Source organism: Acomys minous (assembly GCF_964271855.1).
Source record: "Acomys minous genome assembly, chromosome: 6".
NCBI classification, from domain to species: Eukaryota; Metazoa; Chordata; class Mammalia; order Rodentia; family Muridae; genus Acomys; species Acomys minous.
The window spans coordinates 110,022,984-110,049,581 of record NC_140487.1 but is presented as its reverse complement, the minus strand read 5'-3'; the positions used below and the strand labels follow the sequence as shown (position 1 = coordinate 110,049,581).

The 26,598-nt window shown below is 50.0% G+C and overlaps 1 protein-coding gene and 2 long non-coding RNA genes across 5 annotated transcripts in view; 2 read left to right on the top strand and 1 right to left on the bottom strand.

Annotated features, from left to right (window-relative positions):
• The window catches only part of PAFAH2 (platelet activating factor acetylhydrolase 2), a 321,900-nt gene that overhangs the window by 290,933 nt on the left and 4,369 nt on the right, over positions 1 to 26,598 (bottom strand). For 2 of the 3 annotated variants that reach the window (XR_014780427.1, XM_084788334.1), the window contains exons 1-10: positions 24,514 to 24,642; positions 18,161 to 18,296; positions 17,017 to 17,167; positions 16,295 to 16,391; positions 11,044 to 11,112; positions 10,329 to 10,467; positions 9,053 to 9,166; positions 5,903 to 5,994; positions 3,430 to 3,600; positions 290 to 444 (exon numbers count right to left, since the gene is read on the bottom strand). Coding sequence is in view for 2 of the 3 variants with exons in the window: in XM_084788334.1 (XP_084644460.1) it covers positions 290 to 444; positions 3,430 to 3,600; positions 5,903 to 5,994; positions 9,053 to 9,166; positions 10,329 to 10,467; positions 11,044 to 11,112; positions 16,295 to 16,391; positions 17,017 to 17,167; positions 18,161 to 18,250 (1,078 nt within the window). In the remaining variant the exon portion in view is untranslated. Of the gene's footprint in view, positions 1 to 289; positions 445 to 3,429; positions 3,601 to 5,902; positions 5,995 to 9,052; positions 9,167 to 10,328; positions 10,468 to 11,043; positions 11,113 to 16,294; positions 16,392 to 17,016; positions 17,168 to 18,160; positions 18,297 to 24,513; positions 24,643 to 26,598 lie in introns of those variants that run through there. The other variant, XM_084788335.1, reaches the window with a different exon arrangement.
• LOC311601059 lies at positions 363 to 1,904 on the top strand. Its single transcript, XR_014780450.1, has 2 exons — positions 363 to 481; positions 665 to 1,904. It is a non-coding gene; the product is annotated as an uncharacterized lncRNA (long non-coding RNA).
• Positions 10,428 to 15,247, top strand: LOC311601056. Its single transcript, XR_014780447.1, has 3 exons — positions 10,428 to 10,508; positions 11,642 to 11,743; positions 13,386 to 15,247. It is a non-coding gene; the product is annotated as an uncharacterized lncRNA (long non-coding RNA).

Below are 26,598 nucleotides of genomic sequence, written 5' to 3'. Positions count from 1 at the left end.
GTGGTGATAAGTTTGGGGACCGGGTGGTGGAGTAGAGGGGTGATGTACTGTCTCAGTGAGTGACTCAGAAGGTTAGATGATCAAGCCACGCTCTTTCACCTTTAAGTCAGGGCCCAGAGGGGCAAACCTTCAGTAAATGGTTTTTCTGTGTTGCTATGTAACGTTTCTTCAGTCAGACTTCCATATGCCATGAATCCCCTGGGTCCTACTCATGTCAGGACAGAACAGGATGCTGCAGGAGGCCCGTGGGACCCCCACGTGCTCCGTGACGCCCCAGCTGTCTCCTTACCAAGGTGCTTCTGCAGGAAGGCCAGCATGGCCCGCACCATAACCTCCTGGCCTTCATACGGGTCCAAGGTCCCACGACTGTGACTGGAAAAGAATTTAGCAACCAGGTTGCCAGTCACGAAAGCAAAGTCAGTTTGGCTCCGGTGAACAGTGCCTCTAAAGAGAAAGAGAAACGTCCCATAAGAGAGTGAAGGTTAGCTGGGCGTGGTGGTGCACGCCTTTAATCCCAGCACTCGGGAGGCAGAGGCGGGCGGATCACTGTGAGTTCGAGGCCAGCCTGGTCTACAAAGTGAGTCCAGGACAGCCAAGGCTACACAGAGAAACCCTGTCTCGAAAAACCAAAAAAAAAAAAAAAAAAAAAAAAAAGAGAGTGAAGGTTAGGCTCATGTGCACACCTACTGTGTGCAAAGCACTGCCATGTGTCATGTGTAACTTTCCCAGCAACCTTGTCAGTGAAGTAGTTTCCTGTGTGGTAGACTCTGAGGAGGGAACGCGTGACATCCTGGACAGAGCTAGGGGTTGAACTGAGGTGCACCCAGCTGCAAACCTGGCTCAATGCCGAGATCACCACGCCTGACAACACAGGGGAGGACGATGAACTGGCTCCAGGGGAGCTGGTGAGGTTCCCGGCACCTACTGTTTTACGTCACAGCTTTTATCCAGTGACCCCCAAGGCCCAAGAAATGTTTAACCTCACTGCCGGAACTGTGCCATGGAGTCAACAGGGAGAGGAAACACCTGCTTTTAGTTAAATAATCACAACAGAGAGGGCATGGAAAATGGGTTTTTGGGTTAAATCTTTTGGCTGCAAATGCATCATTCATGCATTCATTGCCCTGTGCTGGCAAAGACTTACGGAGGGCCCCAGCCTTCTAGATGCATCTAATCCACAGGTGGAGTCTCACTGAGCTAAGTTCCTCAACTGAACGTGGGATGAAAAACCCAAATGCTAAACGACCCGCCTAAAGTGTAGAAAACCGGATTTTTAAAAATTAGACCTATTCGTTTGTGTGCATGCGTGTGTACGTGGCACATGTTTGCAAGTCAGAGGACAATTTGCAGGAATCAGTTCGCTCCTCCGACTGGTGGGTCCCAGGGACAGGACTCCACATTCTGGCTTCATGGCAGGTGCCTTTATTTGCTGGGCCATTTTGCCAGCCCAAACTGTTTTTTTGGGTTTTTAAAAAAAAATGTATTATTTAGCCAAGTATGGTAGTACACGCCTTTCCTACTAGCACTCGGGAGGCAGAGGCAGGTGGATCTCTGTGAGTTCAAGGCCAGCCTGGTCTACGAAGTGAGTCTAGGACAGCCAGGGCTGTTACACAGAGAAACTCTATCTTGAAAAACCTAAAAGAGAAAAAAGTTTTCATTCTGGCACATGAAAACGGTGTATATAATAATAAACACATTAGACTCTTGAGTGTTTAGAACTGAACTGTAAAAATAATGCCAGGCGTGGTGGCACATACCTTTTTAGTCCCAGCACTTGGGAGGCAGAGGCAGTAAGATCTCTGTGAGTTCAAGACCAGCCTGGTCTATAAAGCAAATTCCAGGACAGCCATACCTACACACAGAGCATGTATCTTTAAAAATCAGAAAACAAACAAACAAACAAATCACTTGGGCTAGAAAAATGGCTCAGCACTTAAAAGCCCTCATTCTTGCAGAAGACCCAGGTTCTATTCCCAGCATCCGCACAGTGGCTCACAGCAGTCTATAATTTCACGGTTAAGAATCCAACACCCTCTTCTGGCCTTCATGGGCACCAGACACATAAACACAGGAAAAGACATAAGACAGTAAGATTAATACATCTAAATTAATTGGCAGAGGTGTGTGTTGAGACAGGGTCTCAATAGGTAGCCTTGGCTGTCCTGGAACTCACTCTGTAGACCAGGTTGGCCTTGAACTCACAGAGATCCACCTGCCTCTGCCTCCTGAGTGCTGGGATTAAAGAGAGATGGCACCATGTCCAGCTCTAAAAAAAATGTTTTAGGAATATATTGCCTGTAGTTAAGTCTCCTTTGTGTGCCCCGTCCCTTCCCTACAGATTACAAGTGACCGGATCTGACTGGCCGGGGGTAACATTCCTGCAGCCTGTCCCTCTAATGCTATGAAGTCAAAATGAAAGAGGAGAGGCCGGGCCAGGATGGGCAAGAGACGAAGCCACTACCTGCGGCCAACTGGCACTCTGGGGCTTGGCATGGCGTACAGTTCAACTGACTAGCGGATCCCCAGGGTGTACAACACGCAGCCAGTTGTGTCTGCTTGGCTTGAGTGGGGCAGGGGCAGGACAGGGAGGTCTCGGTGCCTGAGTCCCACATGCCTCCCACAAGGGCAGCAGCCTATGATGCGAAAGCCAAGCGCAGTGCCGTGACCAGGTGAAGGGAACGTGGTGTAATTGGCTGGCATGTAAAAGGCTTGTTTGGTCTGGAGCTCATGTTGATACCCAGGTTTCCATCCCCCTGCCTCAGCTGCCTATGTGCTGGGATTACAAGCAGGCACCACCAGGCTCAGCTTGCTTGAGTGGCTTTAGAAGAAGCCTGTGTCAGGAGAGCCTCTGTGAATGGGATGTCCATGCAAGTTCTACAAGTCCCTGCATATTGTCAACCCCTACTACATCTACAGTCTTAAAAAAAAAAAAAAAAAAAAAAAACAGCAAAATTCCCATATGAGGCTAGAGACATCTGGAATCACTCATGCCCAAGACACCCATTTTCCAGAAAGTACTAAATAAATCCTGTCACCTAAAGAAATCTTTATATGGGGCTGGAGAGATGGCTCAGAGGTTAGGAGCACTGACTGCTCTTCCAGAGGTCTTGAGTTCAATTCCCAGCTACCACATGGTGGCTCACAACCATCTGTAATAGGATCTGATGCCCTCTTCTGGTTTGCAGGCAAAAAACCTGTATACATAATAAATAAATAAATCTTAAGAAAGAAAGAAAGAAAATCTCTGTAGGTGGAGCCAAGCAGAGGATATATATATATCACTACAGGGATTATGATGTGGGGCTTCTGGCAATATTCAGATGTTCTGTGGATACATAAAGAGTTCTGGTTAATGTAGAAGAAATGAAGGGAGTCCCAGCCGACTAAAATGAACGGGACACTAGGGTAGTGCCTCTGGAGCACACTTACAGGACGGTCACAATCCTGGACTGCTCGTGCCGGGCACATATCTTCTTCATCAAGTTGATGCTCTCCACCGTCTGGAATTTCTCCGCATTGATAAAGAACACAGGGCCCCGGGCCTTGGGGTAAAAGTCGTGTTCCAGAGGAAACATCCAAGCGTCCAGGGCTATAGCACACCTTGGATAAGGCAGAAACCCAGGCAAGACCAGTTAGGGTGGAGGGGCGGGGAAGGGGACTTTTCTTGCCAATGGCTGATGACACAAGAAGCCAGGAATTGGGTGCTACAACCCTCACTCTCCTATTATGGTCTTATGTAGGAGTCCCTTTTACCTGTCCCCAAAGAGCCTTCTAGAATTTATACTTTCTCGGCGCAAGGCTCAGTCAGATTTCCTTCTCTGGATGTACCTTCAGGCGGCCCGCTCGGGTTCTGAAGATGTCACCTCATTCAATCACTCAATTCATTCAATACTCACTGAGTGACTACTGTGGCCTTAGCCCTCTGGATGCAGAGATCAGTGAGAAAGGGCACACATCCCAGAACAGGGTGGGAGACTTTGAAAATGCAGAACCACAGCTCAGAGCTGTAGGCATAAGGTTATTGTGTAATTCAAATGCTGATCTCTGTACTCTGCCCCATTTCTGGTTGCAATCCTTGTTCTGAGACTCTCCTGTCTCAATGTTGTGTAAACTCTGTTCCCCAGTTGTCCCCTGATATGCCAATAAAGCAGCTTTCAGCCAATCACTGAGCAGGAATAGGGCTGGACTTCCTGCCATCCAGGGGAGGAGGAGTCAGAGGAGGAAGTAGGGGTCCATGAGACATCAGGAGAGAAAGCTGAACAGGGAAAGCTACAAAGTGCAACTATCTCTGGGATGTACGCCAGGAGGAAACCAGATTAGTTTAGAGGGTTAAGAATAGGGTAATGACTGCTCAGTGCTTGTGCTGTGAAGCTCATTATTAAACAAATATAAAGGAGTCTCAATTATTTGTGTGGTAGCCGGGTTAAGAGGGAAGCTGAGAAACAAACACGGTTTTATAAAAATAACTTTAACACAAAGCCCCGATGCACAAGATGCTACATGAGCCTAAAGCCTGGGTGGCAGAGAACCCTACAAGCTTCTTTGGTACTAAGAGCAAAACTGTGGCATACCCACCCCACTGGGGACAGTCTACCTTCCACTGCAATGCCAGGTGCACCCATAAGGCCTCCCCTTGCCCTTCCCTTGCTCTTACACATCACTGTGACCTGAGGACTTGAATTCATTTGACTCCATCTATGCTCCTCATCCTCTACCTCCACCCACGCGCAAATCCATCCTCTCTCAGCTTTGCTCTGACTCAGCCTTCGGGATGCTCTGCTATAACACACAGCAGCCAGGAGGCTTTTTAAAATATATGATTAATTTTTTTTCTGCTTAAAATTATTTAATGTTGTTCATTTTATTTTTTAAGTAGAATCTTGTGCTGGGCAATGGTGACCCACCAATTTAATCCCAGCACCCAGGTGTAGTGGATGTAAACATGTTTTTGTTTTGGTCGCAAGTGTGGGATGTGAAACAGACTTATGTGAGCCTGTGCGGTGTTTTTCCACCGAAAACAGACTTGTGAGAGAACAGGTGAGGAAGAGGAACTGCCTCTTGTCGGGACACGGTCTTTGCCAACTGATAAACATCCTAGGACAGACTCTGAGAGCATATATATACACACACACACACACGAGCCCAAAGGGGAGGGTTTTTGTTGGGTTTGGTTTGGTCTTGGCTGTTCATCACTCCAAGAGAGAACCGCTCCAGCAAAGGCTTCGAGGCTCCGGGCTCCGGCTGCTGCTCCAGGTTCCAGTGGCTGCGGTTACAGTTACCTTCACTGAATTGCTGGTTTACTGTTTAGCTGGGCTCTTGGAATCCTGCTGACTACAGCAGTGGACTCGCTCCAAGGAACTGAGTATAAAAAGGTCTACTTCTCCTGTTCCCATTAACCTTTTTTCTCCCCTATCTAGGGTGGGTGGACTGGAATGGAGGTGTAAGCATTAAGGAACCCCAAATAAAGTCGGTTTGAAAAAATTCAAAGCCTACACCCAGGAGGCAGAGGCAGGTGGATCTCTGTGAGTTCGAGGCCAGCCTGGTCTACAGGGTGAGTCCAGGACAGCCAGGGCTACACTGTTTGGTGGGCGGGGTGGGGGAGGGGGAGAGTGCCTTACTTAGGCTTGCCTTGAACTCTGTGATCCTCCTGCCTCCACAGAGTGTGTACACCGCATCTCTTGGCCTACTTATTTCTTCATTGCATTTTGGTGCTAAGAGTCGTTAGGCCCTTTGCTAGCCACCTTCTTTTTCCAATAACGTAATCTCTCAAAGTCAGACCTTTTTGTGCTGATCACCCCCGAATCCCCAGCCCATCAAACACATCCCTGCTGAATGAATGAATGAATGAATGAATGAATGACTGGTGTGTGAAGCTTGAGACGACAGCATCACGTGCACTCACCGGAACTGGACCTCCTGAGCCAAAGCCAGAATAGCCGTAGCCCCTCCGAATGAGTGTCCCATCACGGCCACACGGCTCATGTCGATGCTACCCTAAGAAAAGCAGAGAACTTAGCCGAGCCAGACACTTACAGGGAGGCAACTGTAAGGAATGGCATGAGGTGTGACGCCAACCAAAACTGCACCATTTGAGCCTCTGGCCAGAGTAGGGTGCCACACCTACTAGCTTGATTCTGAGGCAGGATGATGGCAAGTTCAAGTCTGGCCTGGGCTATACAACAAGACACACACACACACACACACACACATATGTGTGTGTGTGTGTGTGTGTGTGTGTGTATATATATATATATATATATATATATATATATATATATATATATATGCATGCTTGGGGGCTGGGGAGATGGCTCAGTGGTTAAGAGTGTAAGAGAACCAGGGTTCAATTCCCAGCACCCACATGGCAGCTCTAACTGTCTGCAGCAACAAACATCCAGAGGATTGGACACCCTCACACCAATGCACATAAAATAAAAGAATTAAATTAAAAAAAAATTTTTTTTTTGAGACAGGGTCTCTCTGTGTAGTCTTGGCTGTCCTGGACTCGCTTTATAGACCAGGCTGGCCGTGAACTCACAGCGATCCATCTGCCTCTGCCTCCTGAGTGCTGGGATTAAAGGCGTGCGCCACCACACCGAGCTTTAATAAATTATTTTTTTTAAAGGAATGCCCAGAGTGCAGCTCAGTGGCAAAGAGTATGTCTAGCACAAAAAGGCTCTAGATTTGATACCCAACAATACAAGGAAAAGAAAAAAGAGACCTTCTCTCCTGGAGAGCCGATATTCGGTATGAACAACCTTCAAAAGGCCTGCACTTTTCATCTGCACTTTGCTGTGTTTGTTTGGAGCCTGAATCACTAAGCACCTCTGGGTGGCCTGGAACTCATTCGGTAGACCAGGCTGGCCTTCCAACTCAGGGATCCTGCTCCCTTTGCCTCCAAGTATGAGGATTAAAGGTGTGTGCCAGCATGCTGCCTTATTTTGACTTTGTAATCATTACCTGTGGAGCGTAGGCATTCATATGTCTGTGAGGCAGACAGAAATTGCCAGACTCTCACCAGCTCAACTGAAAGCCTGCTCAGAAGCAGCCCCTCCCAGCCTGTGCAGCGGTGGTTCTCAACCTGCGGGTGACCCCTCCATCTTCAAAAATATTTACATGACAATTAACAGTAGCAAAATTACAGTTATAAAGTAGCAATGAAATAACTTCATGGTGGTGGTGGATGTTCACCACACCATGAGGAACTGGATAGAAGCTAGCCCTCCAGGATGCCTCAGAGGACACGGCCCCCTACACACAAGGAACTGCCGGTGCCCTCCATTTTGCGCTAAAGCGATGACTGCTTGTGCAGAAAGCAACTTGGGTTTTACTTCTTCTGCCTGTCTGTCCTGATTTTTATCTACAGCCCAAGGGAGAGTTTCTGTGCTCCGACTGCTCTGTATGTGTCTATTTCTGGTTCTTCCCAGCAGCCTTCAGGGCATGGTTTTTATAAAAAGCCACCACCGATGCCTGCTAAGGGCCTAAGGAAAAAATCCCCAGACCAGGCTGTCCTCGAACTCACAGCGATCCGCCTGCATCTGTATTCATGTGCCTCTAAAATCAGCTCTGTAGAGAAGCCTCTCACCAAGTTTCCTTTCTACCAGCTGCCTTCTTCCTGTCCCTAGCCGGAAACAGTGTCCTCAGTGTCCTTGCAGATTTAGAGGCCACACAGACACGTAAACTCGCGCGCACACTTGCCCCACTCCCCGCAGGCTCCCCCAGCGAGTGCCTCTGTGTAGCAGCATTGCTACAGAAGGGAGGCTGCCGCATCCTAACCTGCGGCCACACTTGACATCGCTCGGAAACAGACAGCTGGCTGCTCACCAAATCTGTCCTCAGACACACAGCTAGACCGTGTTGCAGTTTGCAGTTCCACATGACTGAATGTTAGCTAAGAGACGGGCAAAAGTCTAACTTCCAGCCGGGCTGTGGTGGCGCACGCCTTTAATCCCAGCACTCGGGAGGCAGAGGCAGGCGGATCGCTGTGAGTTCGAGGCCAGCCTGGTCTACAAAGTGAGTCCAGGACAGCCAGGGCTACACAGAGAGACTCTGTCTCGGGGGAAAAAAAAAAAAGTAGTGCATTGCTATGCACACCTGAAGTCCCAGCACTCAGGAAGCAGGGGCAGGAGTTCAAGGCCAGCCTCAGCTAGACAGTAAGTTGGAGGCCAGCCTGGAATGCACGAGATCCTGTTGTAAAGGAACAAAACAATAAGAAACAAAACATTAAGTAGCTAGGTGTGGCCCCTCATATCTGTAACTTTAGCACTTGGGAGATTGAGGCAGGAAGACTGCTGTGAGTGTGAGGCCAACCTGGGCTACATAATGAGTTCTAAACTAGCCTGAGCTATGAATCAAGACCCCGCCCCGTGTGTGTGTGTGTGTGTGTGTGTGTGTGTGTGTGTGTGTGAGAGAGAGAGAGAGAGAGAGAGAGAGAGAGAGAGAGAGAGAGAGAGAATGAAAAGCAAAGACTACTACATTATTGTTTCAACATTAGAGGGGAGAAAAGGAGAAGAAGAAAAAGATTGGACATTGGAGGGTAAAAGCCATACCTTCCTGTCACAAAGTCCCCAGCCAGGACAGTGTCATGCCCTCTAGAAGGGGCCTTGGGACTCCCTCAGGAGCCTTCTTGGCTACTGGCCTGCAATAGACAGGTCGCTGCTCCTCAACACCCTCATCTGGGGAAGAACTCTCCTCTCGCCACGTGGCCCAGTGAGGCCCTCCGCCTGGTGTTCCAGGTCCTATGACGTGGAAGGGGACACACCAGGACAGGCTGACCCCAATACCACAGTCCAGAAGCTAAGAGACTCTTCCCTGATTGATTCTGGGGCTGTTGAGGCACAGGCCTGGGTTGCTAGCAACTCTCTTTCTTGCCTGGAATCTGGTGAGAATGAAGGCCATAAACGCACAGGAAACTGAGACCTTAGAAGGGAGGAAAGAGTGCACAGCTGATCTCACTGTGCAGCCTGAAGTCAGCCTGTGCTCCTGGCAGCTGTGTGAGCCAGCAAGGCTGTAAGAAAGGCATAGCTCTGGGTCATCCCAACTGTCGCCATACCTTGAAGGCCAACAGGTCCAATCCACCAGGAAAGACATTGAGGACAGTCTTCCCGTCAGAGGCGTCCTGCAGGATCCGCAGCACCCGCATGCACTCCCTTGCCCGCTGGTGTACCTGCAACAGAGGCGTCTAAAGGGGCACCCTGCAACCGCAGCACAGCAAGAACCTCAGCCCTACACAAGCCTAGGCGGATCGCCATGGGAGAGGGAGGCTGCCCACAGCTGCTCACAGGCGTCTCAGCACACACTGCAGGCCCTCGCAGCAGCTCACACAGGTTCGCCTGACAGCATGGTGAGTGGGCCCACCTGCCCCCGGACAGGGCCCTCGGGATGGCCCTCAGAGGAGATGACGCACATGAGAGCGGAAGAAATGGTTAGAGTTCCTAGCCTCAAGCTGATATAGTTCAACTTGCCCATTTACCACCTTGGCTGTTGCTTTAATCAGCCTGCCCTTCTCCTGTTAACCTCTCCTTTTAAGGACCGCTGCCCTGCCCAGCCCCTAACAGTCTGCCAACGGATTTTGGTGGGAATTTTCACTTTGCCTCTTCTCCCCAGAATCCGTTACTAAAAAATTTTAATGTGAGCTTGGCTCCGGGACGGAGGACTGAGGAAAAACACACAGAGCTTTGTCCTCTGCTGATGAGCTAAACATCTGCAAAGTCACAGCTGGCAGGAGAAAGTAAGCCAGCCTGCAGATGGGTGACCAGCTGGTCCCCTCAGAGAGCGAATCCCAGTGGCTATGAGGCCCTGCCAGGGTCTCGCTCTCCCTGCCTCCTTACCCACAGGAGCCAGTCAGCTGCTTGCCACCTAAGCAGGCTCAAGCCGGACTTCAGCAACCGCAGGAGTCCCATAATTCAAACTTTATTTGTTCCCACTGGTGTGGTGGATTCAGACCCACTATGCCTCAGCTTTTGAGAGAGAAAGGTAAAGGCGTGGCCTGTGGTTGACTGAAGGCCCAGGTCAATGACCGAGTCCTCATGAGGATGCTATTGGAAGACGGAGTCTTTAGAAGCTGGGAGCCAGTGGGAGGCCTTTAAGGCACTGAAGACCTGCCCTAAAAAGGGACTGTGGAATGCCACCACCCCACGCCCCTCCCTGGCATCTGGGACCCTTACCAGGGGCCCACCTGACTTCGGCTTGCTATCTCCAGAACTGAGAGCTAAAAACTCTGTTCTCTGGTAAGTCTGTTACGGCTGGTATTTTGCTGGAGAGATGAAAGGCATGTGACTAGAGCCACACCTGCGGTCCTGTGACTGTGCCAACGGGCACAAGCCTACCTGGGGATTCCGGACGTGGAATAACTTCTCCTCTTCCTTGATCCGACGGAAGAAGACCCACTCCTCCTGCAGCGATTCAGCGGGCTGGCTCTCCTGCGAGGTTGGCTTATAGAAGTAGGTGGCCCCAGCTGACTGGTCCCTGAGCCACACATGCCGGCGGACAGAAAGAAAGACGACATGGTGAGCGCACTTCTTCCCTTCCCCGTTCTTCCCTTCCAACCATGACACGCGGGCTCTCTGCTAGGCTGGTAGTTGAGGAGATGAGCAGCCGCAAAGGAGAGCAGAAAAAACATGCGTTCAGCCCAGAGTCAGTCAGCTGTGTCATTTTCAGCCAGCTATTGGACATCTTTGGTGTTCTATTTCTTTCTCTTTTTTTTGGTTTTTCAAGACAGGGTTTCTCTGTGTAACAGCTCTGGCTGTCTTAGACTCGCTTTGTAGACCAGCCTAGCCTCGAACTCAGAGAGATCTGCCTGCCTCTGCCTCCCCAGTGCTGGGATTAAAGGCGTGCACCGCCGCCACCACTCAGCTGGTGTTTTGTATGGTTATTAGAAATAATGTATTGGGGCCAGGGAGGCAGCTCAGTGACAGTGTCGGCCTGGTGTGTGGGGGTCTGATGCCACAGCACTACGAACTAAACTAAAACGGGGAAGAACGCACGGATGGGGCCTAGCGTATGCCTAGCTCCCCACGGGTCTTCATCAGCACCACCTCTCACCTGTGCTCTACGACAGCCACCACAAAGCCACGGGAGGCCAGCTCCATGGAGAAGGTTGAATACAATGCCCTGGAGAGTCATAGGGAGAGGAGATCAGAAGCACAGCTCAGCTTCGCCCACCTCAAAAGACTGGCCAGGGAGGTGTCGTGGGTGGCCCTCCCCAAGTGCTTTCCCCAGGTACTGCAGCCCTCGTCCCCCGAGGGCTCTGGTGTCCCCCCCTCCCAGGTGTGTTTGCAAGTCAGTCCTCAAACTGATGAGCCTATCCACCCCGCTGAATCAGCCCCCCCACTCCACCCCACCCCACCCCAGACAGAATCCAACTACTCTTTTTGTTGTTTTGGTTTTTCGAGACAGGGTTTCTCTGTGTAGCCCTGGCTGTCCTGAACTCAACTTGTAAAATCAAGGTTGGCCTTGAACTCAAAGTGATCTGACTGCCTCTGCCTTCCTGAGTGCTGAGATTAAAAGCGTGCGCCACCATGCCAGGCTATTCTAATGTGTGTGTGTTTGTACATGTGAAGGCCATGCTCTTAGGTATCTTTTTCAATCACTTTCTTCCTTTTTATCATCGTCGTCATCATCATCATCATCATCGACACAGGGTTTCTCACTGAACCTGGACTACCTCATTTCTGTGAGATTAGCTGGCCGGAGAAGATCCAGGGAGCCTCCTGTCTCATCCACTCCTGCACTGGGATTGCAGGTGTGTGTGGCCATAGCCAGATTTTACTCAGGTTTTGTGGATCAAACTCAAGTCAGTCTCATGCTTTCAGCAGAGGGGCTCATTGCATAGCCCTGGCTGGCCTGGAACTCTCTATGTATTTTTCAAGTAATCATATTTTTTTTTAAGTTAAAAAGGGACACTGGGGTAGCTGGAGGGTTGGCTCCACAGTTAGGAGCACTGGTGGCTCTTCTAGAGGACCCGGGTTTGACTTCCCGCACCCGCAGTGGGGTCACAGCCACCTGTAACTGCAGTTTTACAGGGGATCTGGTGCCTTCTTCTGGCCCTCCACAGGTGTCACACACACGGTCAGTCATACAGCCAAGAAAACACCTACACATGAAGGAGGAGGAGGAGGAGGAGGAGGAGGAGGAGGAGGAAGACAATGACAGGGACTTTACCTTAGTGATAGAACACCTGCCTACCACATACACGGCACTGGGTCCAATCCCCTCCCCAGTGCTGCCAAAAACAAAGGGGAAAAGTCTTTTAGCCAGTTGTTCTAGGACATAACTGCAATCCCAGAACATGGAAAACAGAGGCAGGAATATCAGGAGTTCAAGGTCCTCCTTAGGTATATAGTGAATAGAAAGCTAGCTTGGGCTACATGAGTCCTGTCAAAAAAAGGAAGGAAGGGAGGGAGGGAGGAAGGGAGGGAGGGAAGGAGGCCAGACATGCTAGTATACATGTAATTATCTTAGCACTTGAGACAGGAAGGTGGGATCAGGAGTTCAGGGCTAGCCTTGTCTATGCATCAAGATCTTGTCTCAAAACAACAAGAGTAACCCAGAGGGGAAGAGATGGCTCAATTGTTAAGAGCACCTGCTGTTCCAGCTGCCTATAACTCCAGTTCCCAGGGATCTGATGCCCTCTCCTGGCCTCAGAAGGGACTTGCACACATGTGCACATTCACACATGCAGACACACATAACAACAACAACAAAAATTAGAGAAACCCTGTCTCAAAAACAAAAACAAAAAGTAATTATTTTTTAAAGTAAAAAAGGCATATTAATGTTACTGATATATTTCATTTAAGCTATAATAGCCTACTATACCTACTATACATTTTTTAACCTACTGTAATCTATGAAATCCACTGTAATTTCAAAATGAGCCAGGCAGTGGTGGTGGCATCAGCCTGGTCTACAAAGGGAGTTCCAGGACAGTCAGGACTATTACACAGAGAAACCCTGTCTCAACCGGCCATGGTGGCGCACACCTTTAATCCCAGCACTTGGAAGGCAGAGGCAGGCAGATCACTGTGAGTTTGAAGCCAGCCTGGTCTACAAAGTGTGTCTAGAATAGCCAAGGCTACACAGAGAAACCCTGTCTCAAAAAAAAAAAAAAGTCACACAGAGCCGAGAGCCTAGACTGGACCAAACAGCTCTAACAAATGAGATGCAAACAGATATATTACATAGAGCTAGCCAGGAGATTTTCCTTAAAAGTACAGTGCTCCCTTTATATTGCCTGGGATGCAGACATAATGGCTGGAACAAAAGCAGCCACCCTAGGTCATGAGGAAACTCTAGAAATGGAAGCCATACACAGCAGAGCAAGATGATAGAAGTCTGCTTTCCCTAACGGTCTATCTCTGGCTCCCATCACTCTGTCTCTATAGTGTTTTGATGCAGAATGTTCTGCAGCCCGGGCTGACCTCACACTCACTATTCGGCTGGAGAGATGGCTCAGGGGTTAAGAGCACCACAGTCTGTTCTTCCAGAAGACCCAAGTTTGGTTCCCAGCAACCACACGGTGACTCACAACCATTTGTAATACCAGTCCCAGGAAATGTGACACTCTCTGGAAGGAAGGAAGGAAGGGAGGAAGGGAGGAAGGAAGGAAAACGTTCCATCTAAAAGAACATCCATTCACTCAGCAACTGTTTATTGAGACAAAAATCTGCCAGCCACTCTTCAAGGTACTGCACTAGCAAGATCAGATTTGGGCTTGTTTTTGTTTTGCTTTGAGGCAGGGTATCACCACACAACACACTCTGGCCCAAACGCATCACTCTCCAGCAGCTGCCTTCCAGAATGACTGAGCCACTGCATGCTGCCAGCTTGAAGACACATCTCCTCGGCTAAAGTGTGGACAGAAGTTGGAGGGTTGTTAATCCCCACACTCGGGAGGCAGAGGCAGGTGGATGGCTGTGAGTTCGAGGCCAGCCTGGTCTATAAAAAGAGTCTAGGACAGCCAAGGCTACACAGAGAAGGCTACACAAGGCTACCCTGTCTTGAAAAAACCAGAAAGAAAAAAAAAGTTGGAGGGTTGGCAGCTTCTGAGAGGTGTGGTACTCTGGGATGGAAAGCGGACGTATATGTTCATGGATGAACAGACAGAGAGAGCAACCTAACAGACTCAAGTGAGAACACACAGACTACAGTCGTAAGTTATGTAACGTCCCATGGTGCAGACAGAAAAGGTCATGGGAGCAATCCTGATTGGACACTGAATTATCAAGCCAGTTGCCCAATATCTGGTGAAAGAGATTATCACAGTCACCATCACCACAGTCCAGCAGGGCTGTGCACCTAGTAGGTGCTGATCCAACAGAAACCTCGTAAACCACACGTGGAAGCCACACCCTTGCCTGGCAGATGTTGAAATCTGGGCTCAGAGTGTTACAACTGTCCCTAGGCCACTGGGAACACAAGGGCCATGGGAGGTCAGACTGTGCAGGCTAGCACATCCCAGACCAAAAATTAGCTGAAAATCAAAGGCACGATGAAGCCAAGGTTTTCCGACAGTGCTTTGCCCAGGCTGCCTCCTGGAGAGTTCTCTGCAGCCTGGGGTTCCGCATTCACGTGTGTGCTGTGCACACCGTGGAGCCTCCCTGTGTGTGCGCTGTGCACACCATGGAGCCTCCCTGTGTGTGCGTTGTGCACACCATTGAGCCTGCCTGTGTCAAAAAAGACAACCGAAAACAGCCAGATGCAGACTTGATATCACTGCATGTCACAAATGGCAGTGTCTTTGCTGTACAAAGATCTCTGCACTTACGGGAACATGACGGCTTATATACAGAAAACAAAGTTTTTCACGTTTTCCTAGTTTATTTTTTTGGATTGGATTGCATTAGAATGTTGGATTTCTAACGTTTGGCACCTGAAGTGGCTGGAGAGATGGCTCAGTGGTTAAGAGCACTGGCTGCATTTACAGAGGACCGGAGTTTTATTCCGAGCAACCACACTGGGTGCCTCACAGCCATCTGTAACTTCTGTTCCAGATCTGACATCTTTGGCCTCTGTGATCACCTATACCCATGTGCACACGCCCACATGCAGAGACTCGATCTACACACATAACTAAAAAGAATACAAATAAATCAAGCTGGGCGTGATGGCGCACGCCTTTAATCCCAGTACTTGGGAGGCAGAGGCAGGCAGATCGCTGTGAGTTCGAGGCCAGCCTGGTCTACAAAAGTGAGTCCAGGACAGCCAGGACTGTTACATAGAGAAACCCTGTCTCGAAAAACCTAAAAAAAAAGAATAAAAATAAATCTTAAAAAAAAAAAAAAAAAAAAGACTGGTGTCTGAGTTGCTAATTTGAGTTTCACACACACAAAAGTGTTAAAGAGATCTTGGCTCGAGATTAAGACAGACTTTTCAATTTCTGAAATGGCCGTAAGCACACTTCAGCCATCTTGTACTAAGTATTTATGTGCAGCAGTGTTCTTAGCCCTGATGATCATTAAGCCAAAAAGCAATCAACGATGAAAGATGCTGAAGATCCTCTAGGTCTTATGGTATCAAAAGTTCAGTTTAGGGGCTGGAGAGATGGCTCAGCGGTTAAGAGCACTGACTGTTCTTCCAGAGGTCATGAGTTCAATTCCCAGCAACCACATGGTGGCTCACAGGCATCTGTAATGTGATCTGATACCCTCCTCCAGCCTGCAGATGAACATGCAGGCAGAGCTCTGTGTACATAGTAATAAATAATAAATCTTTTTTAAAAAAAGTTCAGCTTAGAGTCAATACTTTATATAAAAGTAGACCTCCAGCACACCTATCTTATTAGTATGCAAATTTACTTTTGTTTTCAATGAGTGGTAAAATGATATGCATACCAAATCAGTGGCTTTTGGTTTTTTGTTTTTAATTTATTCAGTTTTATTTTTATGTGTATTAGTGTGAAGGTGTCAGAGCCCTTGGAACTGGAGTTACAGACAGCTGTGAGCTGCCATGTGGGAGCTGGGAATTGAACTCGGGTCCTCTGGAAGAGCAGCCAGTGCTCCTAACCATTGAGCCATCTCTCCAGCCCGCAAATCAGTGTTTTAAAATCCATTTCTTTATGACTTCTTACCAGCAAATGTTTGACCTGTGTTCCTATTTTATTATACGCTTCGATCGTGGGTGGTCATGTAAAACTGTCAGGCAAAAGTGAGTCTAGAAGGTGGACCCAATGCCTGGGGGGTGGGGCGTAAGATGGCAGGCAGATGAAATGTCTTTTATTTGGCCCCTTTGAGACTATGTTAAGACAGAGTCACAATGCAAGGGACGTGGCAAGACGCAGAGACAAAGCTCTTACCTGAAGCCTCCCAGGCCATGGGACATGATGATCAAAGGGTACCCAGAATCCTTTGTCTTAAAGGGGCCATTCCAGCTGGCAGGCAAGCGACAAGATCCTAGCAGAGACACGGGCTGTAGAATCTCGGGCTGCCTGTAACTGTGATCCCACGGGCAGCCCAAGTCCAGGCAGAGATGAGCATCCTTGGTCCCTCCCCTCTCCAGAATCACCAGGGAAAAAAACACCCAAAGAGGCAGTATACTGAAGGAGTCAGGGCAGGTCTTGGGGGGAGGCAGGGAGAACCAGAGGCGGTGGGGTGGGGGTGGGGCGGAGCCTATGACTTAGCGGGAAGTGGGTCAGAGGTGAGTGGTAGTGCACTGGCCTAGCTTGTATTAGGCTCTGGGTTTGATCCCCAGTACTGAAAAAAGAGGGGTGATCTACAGAGCGCGTGAGAATGCATGCTGGCTTTAGGAATCCCGGCCAGCACCACTCCCCGATCTGATGCCCCAAACACTGCACGAGGATTTCTAGTTCTTTCTACACACACCTGGCATCTCAGCTCTACGAAAGCTGCCAGGCAAGCAGGGTAAGTGAGTGACCTGCCCAAAGTCCCACTGCCAGGAAATTACAAAGCCTGGATTTGAACCCATGACCCAGCTTCGCATGCATTTGATCTCCCTCCCATGTCTCCCGGGGCCATAACCAGGCAACTCGGAAAGCACCCAGGGCCAGGGCAGCCTTACCGAGACCCAGGTTGAAGAGCGAGCCCACCCAGCGCTTGTTGTACTCCAGGTAGTCGGCCAGGCCCATGCAGTACTCATAGCGGGGGATCCACAGCGGCTGCTCGCACTTCTCCGATGCTTGGCACGGGTAGAAGAGTCGGAAGAAGCTCCCCTGCAGAAACCAACACGAGAGCAGATGCTGTGTCCGAGAAGCCCAGGCATTTCGGGCTGGCAGGAACCTGGGCACCAGCCAGGCTGGACGCCAGCGCACTCGGATTCAGAAACAATTTTGTTGCTGGCACGTCAGAAGGGTTCTCCCAGCTGTCAAGCCTGGAACGGCCCTGCACCGTGGGCCCAGGCTTGGTGCCAACAGTGGGACTCGGCCTTTGCTCTTAAGCTGAACAGGGTGGCAGCAGGAGGCCAGCCGGGCCACTCTTCCAGACTGCCTCTCAGGAAGAAGTAGCAGGAGAGGGGTTCCCAGGAAGTGGGTGTCTCTCACAGGACCGAGGGGAGGCCAACCATCAGGAACAAAAAAACCTAACAACTTGCTGGGCCATGGTGACACACGCCTGCAGTCTTGGAGATGGGAGAATCAGGGGCTTAGGGGCATCCTCGGCTACAAGTCCAGCTAGAAGCTAGCCTGAGCCACATGAGAAGCCTCAAAATGTTAAAAAAAAAAAAGAGGAGTAGGAAACAAAGAAAAAGAAAAGCCTAGAAACCGGCAGGAAGTTCAGAAGAAGCTGGAAAACAGACGAGGGGCAGGAGACAAGACACCCCCCCCTCCCACCCGAGGCGTGGGGTCAGGACAGTGGCGCATGGCCCTCTGTGCTTCCTCCCATTCGCCGACATCAGAATCGGATCGAAGACCTTCCCGGGACCAGACGCCCCTACTCAAGACAGGAGAAAGGGTCTGTGAGCTGCCTCAAGCCAGAGGCAGCTCTCTTCCTTGCTGTAGAAAGAACTGTTTCTCATCAACCGGGAAGAGTTTGAAAGAGGGATTTTAAAAAACAAAGGCAGACGGTCCTAAGGGCTGCCGGCCAAACCCAGCCCAGCTGTAACTCAGCGTCCCCAGAGCTGCCCACTGAGACCTGTGGTGGCGAAGGTCCCAGACAGGCAAGGCAGCAGCTGTGGTAGAGCTCAGGGGTGGAAAGCTAGGGACACTTACCTCGAGACCCTGACCCTCCATCACATCTGTGCAGCCAACATGGTGGGGTCCCGAGATGGGTGGAAAGCAAATAGACTGGCCGACCCCCATCTTCTCAGCCGCTGGACCAAAGCCTGGGTGCTCCCGAACTCGCCGGCTGAAAGGCAGAGCACACACACAGCCTCTTGCTGGTCTCTTCCTCCCCTGCTGCTTCTCTAGGTCATGTGCCGACCCCATCTACTTCCTGACATCCTTATCACGCTGAGCATCCTGGACTCAGTGCATGATACGCATCACCTATGACTGCTAACTTTGCCAACATTTACAGGCTGGTCCTTGGGTTGTTGGTTTTTCTGGTTGGTGGGAGGGAAGCCAGGGCCTTGCACATGCTAGCAAGGACTCCATTCCCAGCCCTACTGACTGTATGCTTCATTTTCTTCTGGTGGGCAGTGGGGTGAGGAGATGGTGGTGGTGTTGCCGCAAAACCCACAAACCACAGGGTGTGGGTCAGTTGATAAGAGTGCTTGCCAAGCATTCAAGAAGCCTCGGGTTCGATTCCCAGCACAGCATGAAACGGCTGTGGCAAGAAACGAGCGCAGCTGTAACCCTAGCGCTGAGGAGGTGGCACCCAGAGGATTAGGAGTTCAAGGGCAGCCTGGAATGCATGAGACCCAGTCTCAGGATTAACACAGACTGCACCTCCCCTGTGTCCGTCCAGCAGTACCTGCTGCCGTGATCACAGCTCACACCTTGCCCTTTCCTGGCTAATAACCACCCACTGAGGCCTAGCGCTTCCTGGGCTAAAGACCTGTGTAGACACTGCCTCACCAAAACCTCCCAACAGTATCGGGACCAAGGCAAAGAAAAGTTACCCTGGCTATGAGGGGGTCTAACCCATATCCCACCCCTCTTAAAGTAACAAGATTTAGGTTCCTATTCCAAAACCGCTCCCGTGGGCAGGGTCCTGAGTCCATGTGTTTTGTTTTGACATTATTCCAATTCCTCCTCTGAGAGGATCAGGGTACAGGTCAGAGCATGCCTGGGCACAAAGACGCCTTAGGAGACGGTTGCTGCCAACTCTTCTTGCAATCACCCTTCTCCCTGCCTCGGTACACCCGTGAGCATTACTGAAGAAGTCGCCGGTAATGAGAGACCCAGTGAGCTGCTCAAGGTCACAGCACAGCAGTTACTACACACACACACACACACACACACACACACACACACACACACACACACACCTCCTGACTGCCAATCATCTGGTCCCAAATGATTGGCCCCCAAGAGCCCCGAAGAGTCACTCTACGTAATGTTAAGAGGTAATAATTTTCTTTCTACTATTGATTTTCCCCCTTCTGTTTCTCCAGTGCACATTTTAAGACACACTATTACAAATAGGAGGGGGAAGGGGGAGAGGGCGGGGCTGAGCCCTGTTGCTGTCGCAGGCAGTGGACCACTCAGCCAGAGGGAGGTGGGAGGGGCCTCTGCCGGTTCCCACTCGGGGCCCCGAGGGCACCCACTGGAGAACTAAAATTGCAGCTGCAGGACACGTGTGGATCACGTGACAGCGAAGCAGCTGCAGATCCTGTCATAGAAGAGAGATAAAACGCTACTAGAGCTCTGAGGAGAGTGTGTGTCCCCTGAGTGTGGGAGCAGAGAGCTGGGAAAGAAAAGAGTGTTCTCGCAAAGGGCGTGTGAGACACAGGGGCGGTTCGTGCTGGCTGCAAAGGGCAAACTGGCTGTGTGCGTGCAAATTCCCACGGCTTTGTGTGGGTGGGTATGAGTAGCCATGTGGGGTGGGGGTGGGGGGGCAACCTCAAGTGTTGGCTCTCACGTGCTTCCTACCCTTTTGTTTGAGACGGGGGCCTCTTGTTAGCCTGGAGCTTGACCACAAAGGCTTCCAGAGCTATCTTCCTGCCTGCCCACCATCAAGTCAAGCTTTCTTTTTTTTTTTTTTTAAATTGCATGTATGTATTTAATGTGTGGAAATGTGTGTGTGGCAGTGTGATTCTGGGTGTCAGAAGGTAACTTGAGGGAGTCGCTTCTCTCCTATCTTGAGGGTCCCAGAGATCAGACGCAGTCATGTTTAACAGCAAGTGTCTCTATCTACCGAGCCATCTCACTGGCCTCTGGCTTTCTTTCCTTCTTTCTTTTTTATTGTTTTGACAGGATCTCTCTATTTAGCCCAGGCTGTCCTGGAACTTGCTATGTTCACCAGGCTAACCCTGAACTCAGAGATCCACCTGCCTCTGTCTCCTGAATGCAGGAAACCATGTGCCGCCACACCCAGCCTTTTTTATTTTTATTTTTTTAAATGTGCGCTCTAAGGATCTGATTTCAGGTCCTCACATTTCTGAGACAAGCACCTTAGCAACTAAGTTGTCCCCCCTATGAAAGACCCAAGCCTGAGACCCGGTTCCTGGCTTGTGCAAGTTAACCTGATCTCTCTAAGCCTGATTCTGCATCGGCACAATGAGATTCTGCATCCATCTCCCGGTTGCTATAGAGACAAATGAAGCCATGCAATTAAAGCACCTTTCACAGCACCTGGCTTGAGCAAGGATCTAGATGTGTTCTGTGATTGCAAGAGAAACAGAAACAATGGAGGCTGGCAACTGTGGAGACGTGGGGACCGAAGAAAAGAGGGCGGCAACCGTGAGGCAGGGTTGAGAATTCTGTGAGCAGGGTTTTTGTGGAATGTGATTTTTTTCCCTCTTCATCGGAGATCAGTCCTTGAGTCAGGGGTCAGAAAAGCACATTTCAAAAGAGCCATGGAGGTGGGGCAAACAGAACCCCAGTAATCCCGGCAGGCTTCTGAGGGCCCATCAGCTAAATTCTCCTTGGAAATAAAAACCCAAGGAAGACAACTGGCCAGATGAGGCTAATCTAAAACAGCCTGAGTTCCCCAGGCTCACATTAACTGATCCCCAAAAAGGAGATGGGGCGGGGGGGGGGGGACCAATCTCAAGCCAGTTGTGGTGTCACACGCCTTTAGCACTCGGGAGACAGAAGCAATTGAATCTCTGTGAGTTCGAGGCCAGCCTAGTCTACAAAGCAAGTCCAGGACAGCCAAGGCTACACAGAGAAACTCTGTCTCAAAAACAAACAAACAAACAACAACAAAAAACAAAAAACAAAAAGAAAAGCCAATCTCACTTGCCAATTACAATCAAAGAGCCACCCAGCCTTATATACCATGGGGTCTTCCAGGGAGTCAGACAGGGGTGCTCCAGTGCTCACCTTGGCTCCACAGATCACAGGAGCACCTGGCCAGAGCCTCTCTATCATTTGGCCCAGTGAGACCTCCTAGTTCGCTGGGCTAAGTTCCCAAACCCCAGTCCCTCACCTGGGTGCCCCACATAGGCTACCTCAGGCGCCTACAGGTGTAGTGTCTAGGCTGGCAGTCTCAGTGCCTTGCTTCTCACAGGAGTCCATTTAAAATCTATGTCACAGGTTTCTGAACCTACAGCCCCGTTGCCTTGCAATCTCTAACATTGTATTTTCTTCCATTTGCATAAAACCAATGGTTGCTTTCATTTTTTTTACTTTTGAGGGCCTTGGGCCAGAACCCAGAGCATCTTCCGTGCCAGGCAAGCACTTTACAACTGAGCTCCACTCCCATCTCCAGCTAAGTTAGTTTTAGAGTTTTTTGTTTGTTTGTTTGAAGTCCTAGGTGTTTCTGACAGTAGCATTTAAGAATTGTTTAGGGAGAGTCTCTTCTTTCATGCACCAAACTCTGAGTGTACCCTAAGATGTGACTACTCTCTCACTGGGAAAATGGCCCTGGCCACCCAGAAACACACAGGTTAATGTAGGCAAGATGGCTCAGCTCGCCCCTAAGCCTAATGTTTCATGTTCAATTCCCAGAACCCTCACAGTGAAAGGAAAGGAGAGGAAATCTGCCGCCACACCCTAAGCTGTCTTCTGACCTCCACATGTTTACCACGGCACACAGGTACCCGGCCACACACAGACTTTCCTCTTCATGTGAGCTCCGGCGGTGGGGGCGGGGGTGGGGTTTAAAGCCTGTGCCTCCTATCTGTAGGACAAGCTATGGCCACAGGTTTCCCATAGGCAGCAACGACTCAGTGTGTCTTCTTTTGGCTTTGATTTTTAAATCTTTCAATTCCTCTCCTTTGGTGGTTCTGAGATGGGGTCTCTCCGTGTAGCCCAAGCAGGTCCCCAATTCAAGATCTCTGTGTTCACCTTTTGGAAACTGAACCCGGGGTCCTCAGGAAGAGCTGTCAATATTCTTAACTGATGAGCCATCTCTCTCCAGCCCCCCAGCTCAATTATTTTTAATCTGTCATGTTTATCAGAAAATTAAGGCTAGGGTCTGGAGAGATGGGCTCAGAGGTTTAAGAGCACCCTTTGCTCTTCCAAAGGTCCTGAGTTCAATTCCCAGCAATGACATGGTGGCTCACAACCACTTGTAATGAGATTTGGTGCCTTCTTGTGGTGGGCAGAATACTGTATAAATAATGAATAAATCTAAAAAAAAAAGAAAAAGAAAAAGAAAAGAGGACTCTATACTACAGGGAGAAAAGAAAAGTTTTAATATCAGCTGGCTATAAGAAAAAAAAATATATATATGGGCGGTGGTGGCGCACACCTTTAATCACAGCACTCGGGAGGCAGAGGCAGGCAGATCTCTGTGAGTTCGAGGCCAGCCTGGTTTACAAAGCAAGGCTAGCACAGCCAAGGCTACACAGAGAAACCCTGTCTCAAAAAACAAACAAACAAACAAACATATATATATATACATTTAAATATTTTATATGTGGCGTATATTTATATATGCTAAATATTTTATGTGCAATATATTTGTATATACTATATATTTAAATATTTTATATATAATATATATTTATTTGTACTATATATGTAAATATATAGCTATACTATATACTTAAAATATTTTATTTATTTATTTGAGGTGGTACCATGACACCCCATGTGGAGGTCAGAGGACAACCTGCAGGAACTGGTTCTCTCCTCCACTGTGCGGGTCAGGAATGACAGCACCTTTACCCACGGAGCAATGGAAACAGCCACAGCTGTGAGACCTTCAACACATGTCTGAGGCTCTAAGCGCATCATCTACAACCCAGGAGGTTGAAGATTATGTAAAGGGTCTGGCATACCGAAGACAATGACAAAGAAACAACCATCTTAACTAATTGTATGCCCGATCCAAGTCTAACTCTCTTAAATGTAAAATAGGGACACTTCATAGGTTTAAAGGAGAAAATGGATACAGCCCAAGGCCGTAGCAATAACTTATAAAATGTCAGCACCTAATCAGCAGTGCTGTGGCTCTTTCATCACACCCAGCTGAGGCCTTCCATTTTTCCTGGCATAGGTCCTTTGGCAACATGAATTCTTCTCTTCTGGGCTTTCCACACCTGAGACACACCTACCAAAGTCCACTAAAGTGGCTCAGAAGAGGCCAAAGGCAAAGGACGGAGCTTTCATTGCAGCGCTGTCTTGAAGACGCCCTGCTTCTAGCCAGCGGCTGTCTCTCTGCCAGCCCTGTGGACTTTTCATCACTGGCTAATTCAGGCCAGAGTCCAAGGCAGGCACCCCTCTTGGGATTCCTTCCAGACAAAGTCCTCTGTAGGCTACGGGCTCGGGGGCTTGTCTGATCTTTGGTCTCTGGAGGAAGTGAAGAAATAGCCTGGTCTTAGAGGAAGACATCAAGAGCTCAAGGGACAGGATTGAGCAACGAAGCGGCAAAACTAGAAAAGCAGCCTTGATAAGAACGTTCTGGGGCACCAACCAATGGCACAGAGAGAACTTCTGTTGCTTGTGGAGGCCTTGCAGCTTACAAAGTAGTTGTACACTGTAATACAGGAGGAGGAGGAGGAGGACAAAAAGAGAAAGAAAAGGAGAGAAGAAAAGGAAGGAGGAGGGAGAGGAGGAGGAGAAGGAGGAGGAAGAAAGTGAATCCCAGAGAGCCTGCTTGATTTGCCCAAGGCCACAGAGGAGCAAGGCAGAGTTCTTCTTTGCACTTCAGGTTCATAGCACTGCGAGGAAGAATTTGGGAGCCTTCTTCCACCAGCATGGAAACCCCACCAGCGAGGAGTGGAGAGCAGTGTGGAGGACCCAAAGCTGCCGGGGTCGGGGTGGGTGGGTGGGTGGGGGCTCAGGACAGGAAGCTGGAGGGTGAGGGTCAGGGGTCAGGGCAGGTATCTAGGGGCCTGGAAGTGACAGTCTGCGGTGACCCTGTGCGGGATGGATTCTGACCCGCACTTAACAGAGAGGATGAAGAGCAAAGATTCTGGGACTGAGAGACAAAAAGGCCCCGCGCTGGAATATGAAAAGGTCTTTGGATAGCTCAGTCAAGCACCGGAGCTTTTGTCAATCAAACTTACCCAGTCAAGCAGATCACTCAAAAGCAACCTTAGAAGAGTCACTCAACGGAAACCCGACACCGCCCAGGAGCCCGTGGCCCTCTGGGAGTAGTAGTTCCTTTCCATTTAACTTGTAAGCTTAAACCCACCTCCTGCCTGTGGGTGTTACACTACAAATCCCGAGGTGCAACGCGCCTTGTCAGTCCCAGGACTACAATTCTCAGAGTTTCTGAGAACGCCCTTGGGTGTGAAATCAGCCAGGGCCAGGGATGCGGTGAGATTGCTCCCCCTGGTGTCTGAAGAGCCGTAGCTCAGGTGACACATCTCAAGCGGAGGGTTATAGAGTAACCCTCCGCCTCAGCGGTCCTCAGATAGTTCCCAGGCGTGCCTGGAAACACACCTGGCTTCACTTCGTTTTCGGGGAAACTGGCGATGGAGGTTGTTTTCCATTCCTGTAGACATTACTTCCTGTGAAAATACGAGGCTGATTGTTGGGGAGTCATCACGCCAACCCCCGGTGGCACCGTGGATTTCCCATTGTTCTAGAAGATTCAGCTGAGAACTGGGAGGGACCCGAGAGATCTTGGGGTCCACATCTCAAGCCTCATTCCCTTATTCACCTCCGTTTGAGTGCCGCCCCCCTCCGCCCCCGTGCTAGGATTTTTTGAGACACAAAATACCGTCTCTAGGGTTAAACAGAATTCACAATTTAGGAGAATCCAGAATGGGGTGGGAGAGCCACAGCAGGTGTGGGGACCTTGAAAGCACCTGCCCACGCTAGGGAAACGGGGCTGTGTCTCAGGATGCTTAAACTGGGTCAACAGGAAAGGATTTCAGTAGTACGGGGAGTGTAGGGATTTCAGATGAAATATAGTGAGCGTGCTGGGCGTGGTGGCGCACGCCTTTAATCCCAGCACTCGGGAGGCAGAGGTAGGCAGATCATTGTGAGTTCGAGGCCAGCCTGGTCTGCAAAGGGAGTCTAGGACAGCCAAGGTTACACAGAAACCATGTTTCAAAAAACAAAACAAAACAAAAAAAGAAAAAGAAAAGAAATATAGTGAGTTCATTCTTACAGAGAGCCACAGGAAGTCAGAGCTGGGCTGGAGAGTTCTATAAATATCAACAAAAACTGGCTCACCCATGAAGCCCAGAAACCATGGGTGTTGGGGTTCATGCCTGTAGCCCTAGTGTTCAGAACACAGAAGCTGGGCCTAGACTACATAGGTGAGACTCTGTCAAAAATACCACCACCACCTCACCCCCTCTCTCTCCCTCTCCCTCTCCCTCTCCCCTCCCTCCCTCCCTCCCTCCCTCCCTCCCTTCCTCTCTCTCTCTCTCTCTCTCTCTCTCTCTCTCTCTCTCTCACACACACACACACACACACACACACGTCCAACAGTTCTTTACAACCTAATGAATGGTCTCAACTTCTTACTTTGGCATTTCAGTGCCAGTGTACCGTTCAGTGTCCCCTGACTCCGCCACTGTGCCGTTCAGTGCCCCCCTGACTCCGCTACTGTGCCGTTCAGTGCCCCCTGACTCTGCCATGCCGTTCAGTGCCCCCCCTGACTCCGCCACTGTGCCGTTCAGTGCCCCCCTGACTCCGCTACTGTGCCGTTCAGTGCCCCCCCTGACTCCGCCAGTGTGCCGTTCAGTGCCCCCCTGACTCCGCCAGTGTGCCGTTCAGTGCCCCCTGACTCCGCCAGTGTGCCGTTCAGTGTCCCCTGACTCCACCAGTGTGCCGTTCAGTGCCCCCCGACTCTGCCAATGTGCCGTTCAGTGCCCCCCTGACTCCGCCAGTGTGCCATTCGTTGGTTCGTTCTACCTCATGACAGGACTCCCTGCTGCGCTCTACCCTGCCAGGACCCCAGCTCCATGCAGTGAATGCCTCAGCAACCCAAGGGTGCCTTGAGCGCTCACTGTTCCCTGCACTCTTTAGCTTGACTAGGTGTTCCGGTATCTTGAACTGCTCTTCCCTGCCTGGTGGGCATCTCTATTCCTGCCCTGCTGCCAACGTGCATTCTCCAAGACACTTTCCCGACTCCCATCACCCCAACCCGCCTTTACAGACTTCTTCTTGCTGGGGGTTTCACCTTCTCCATCTTG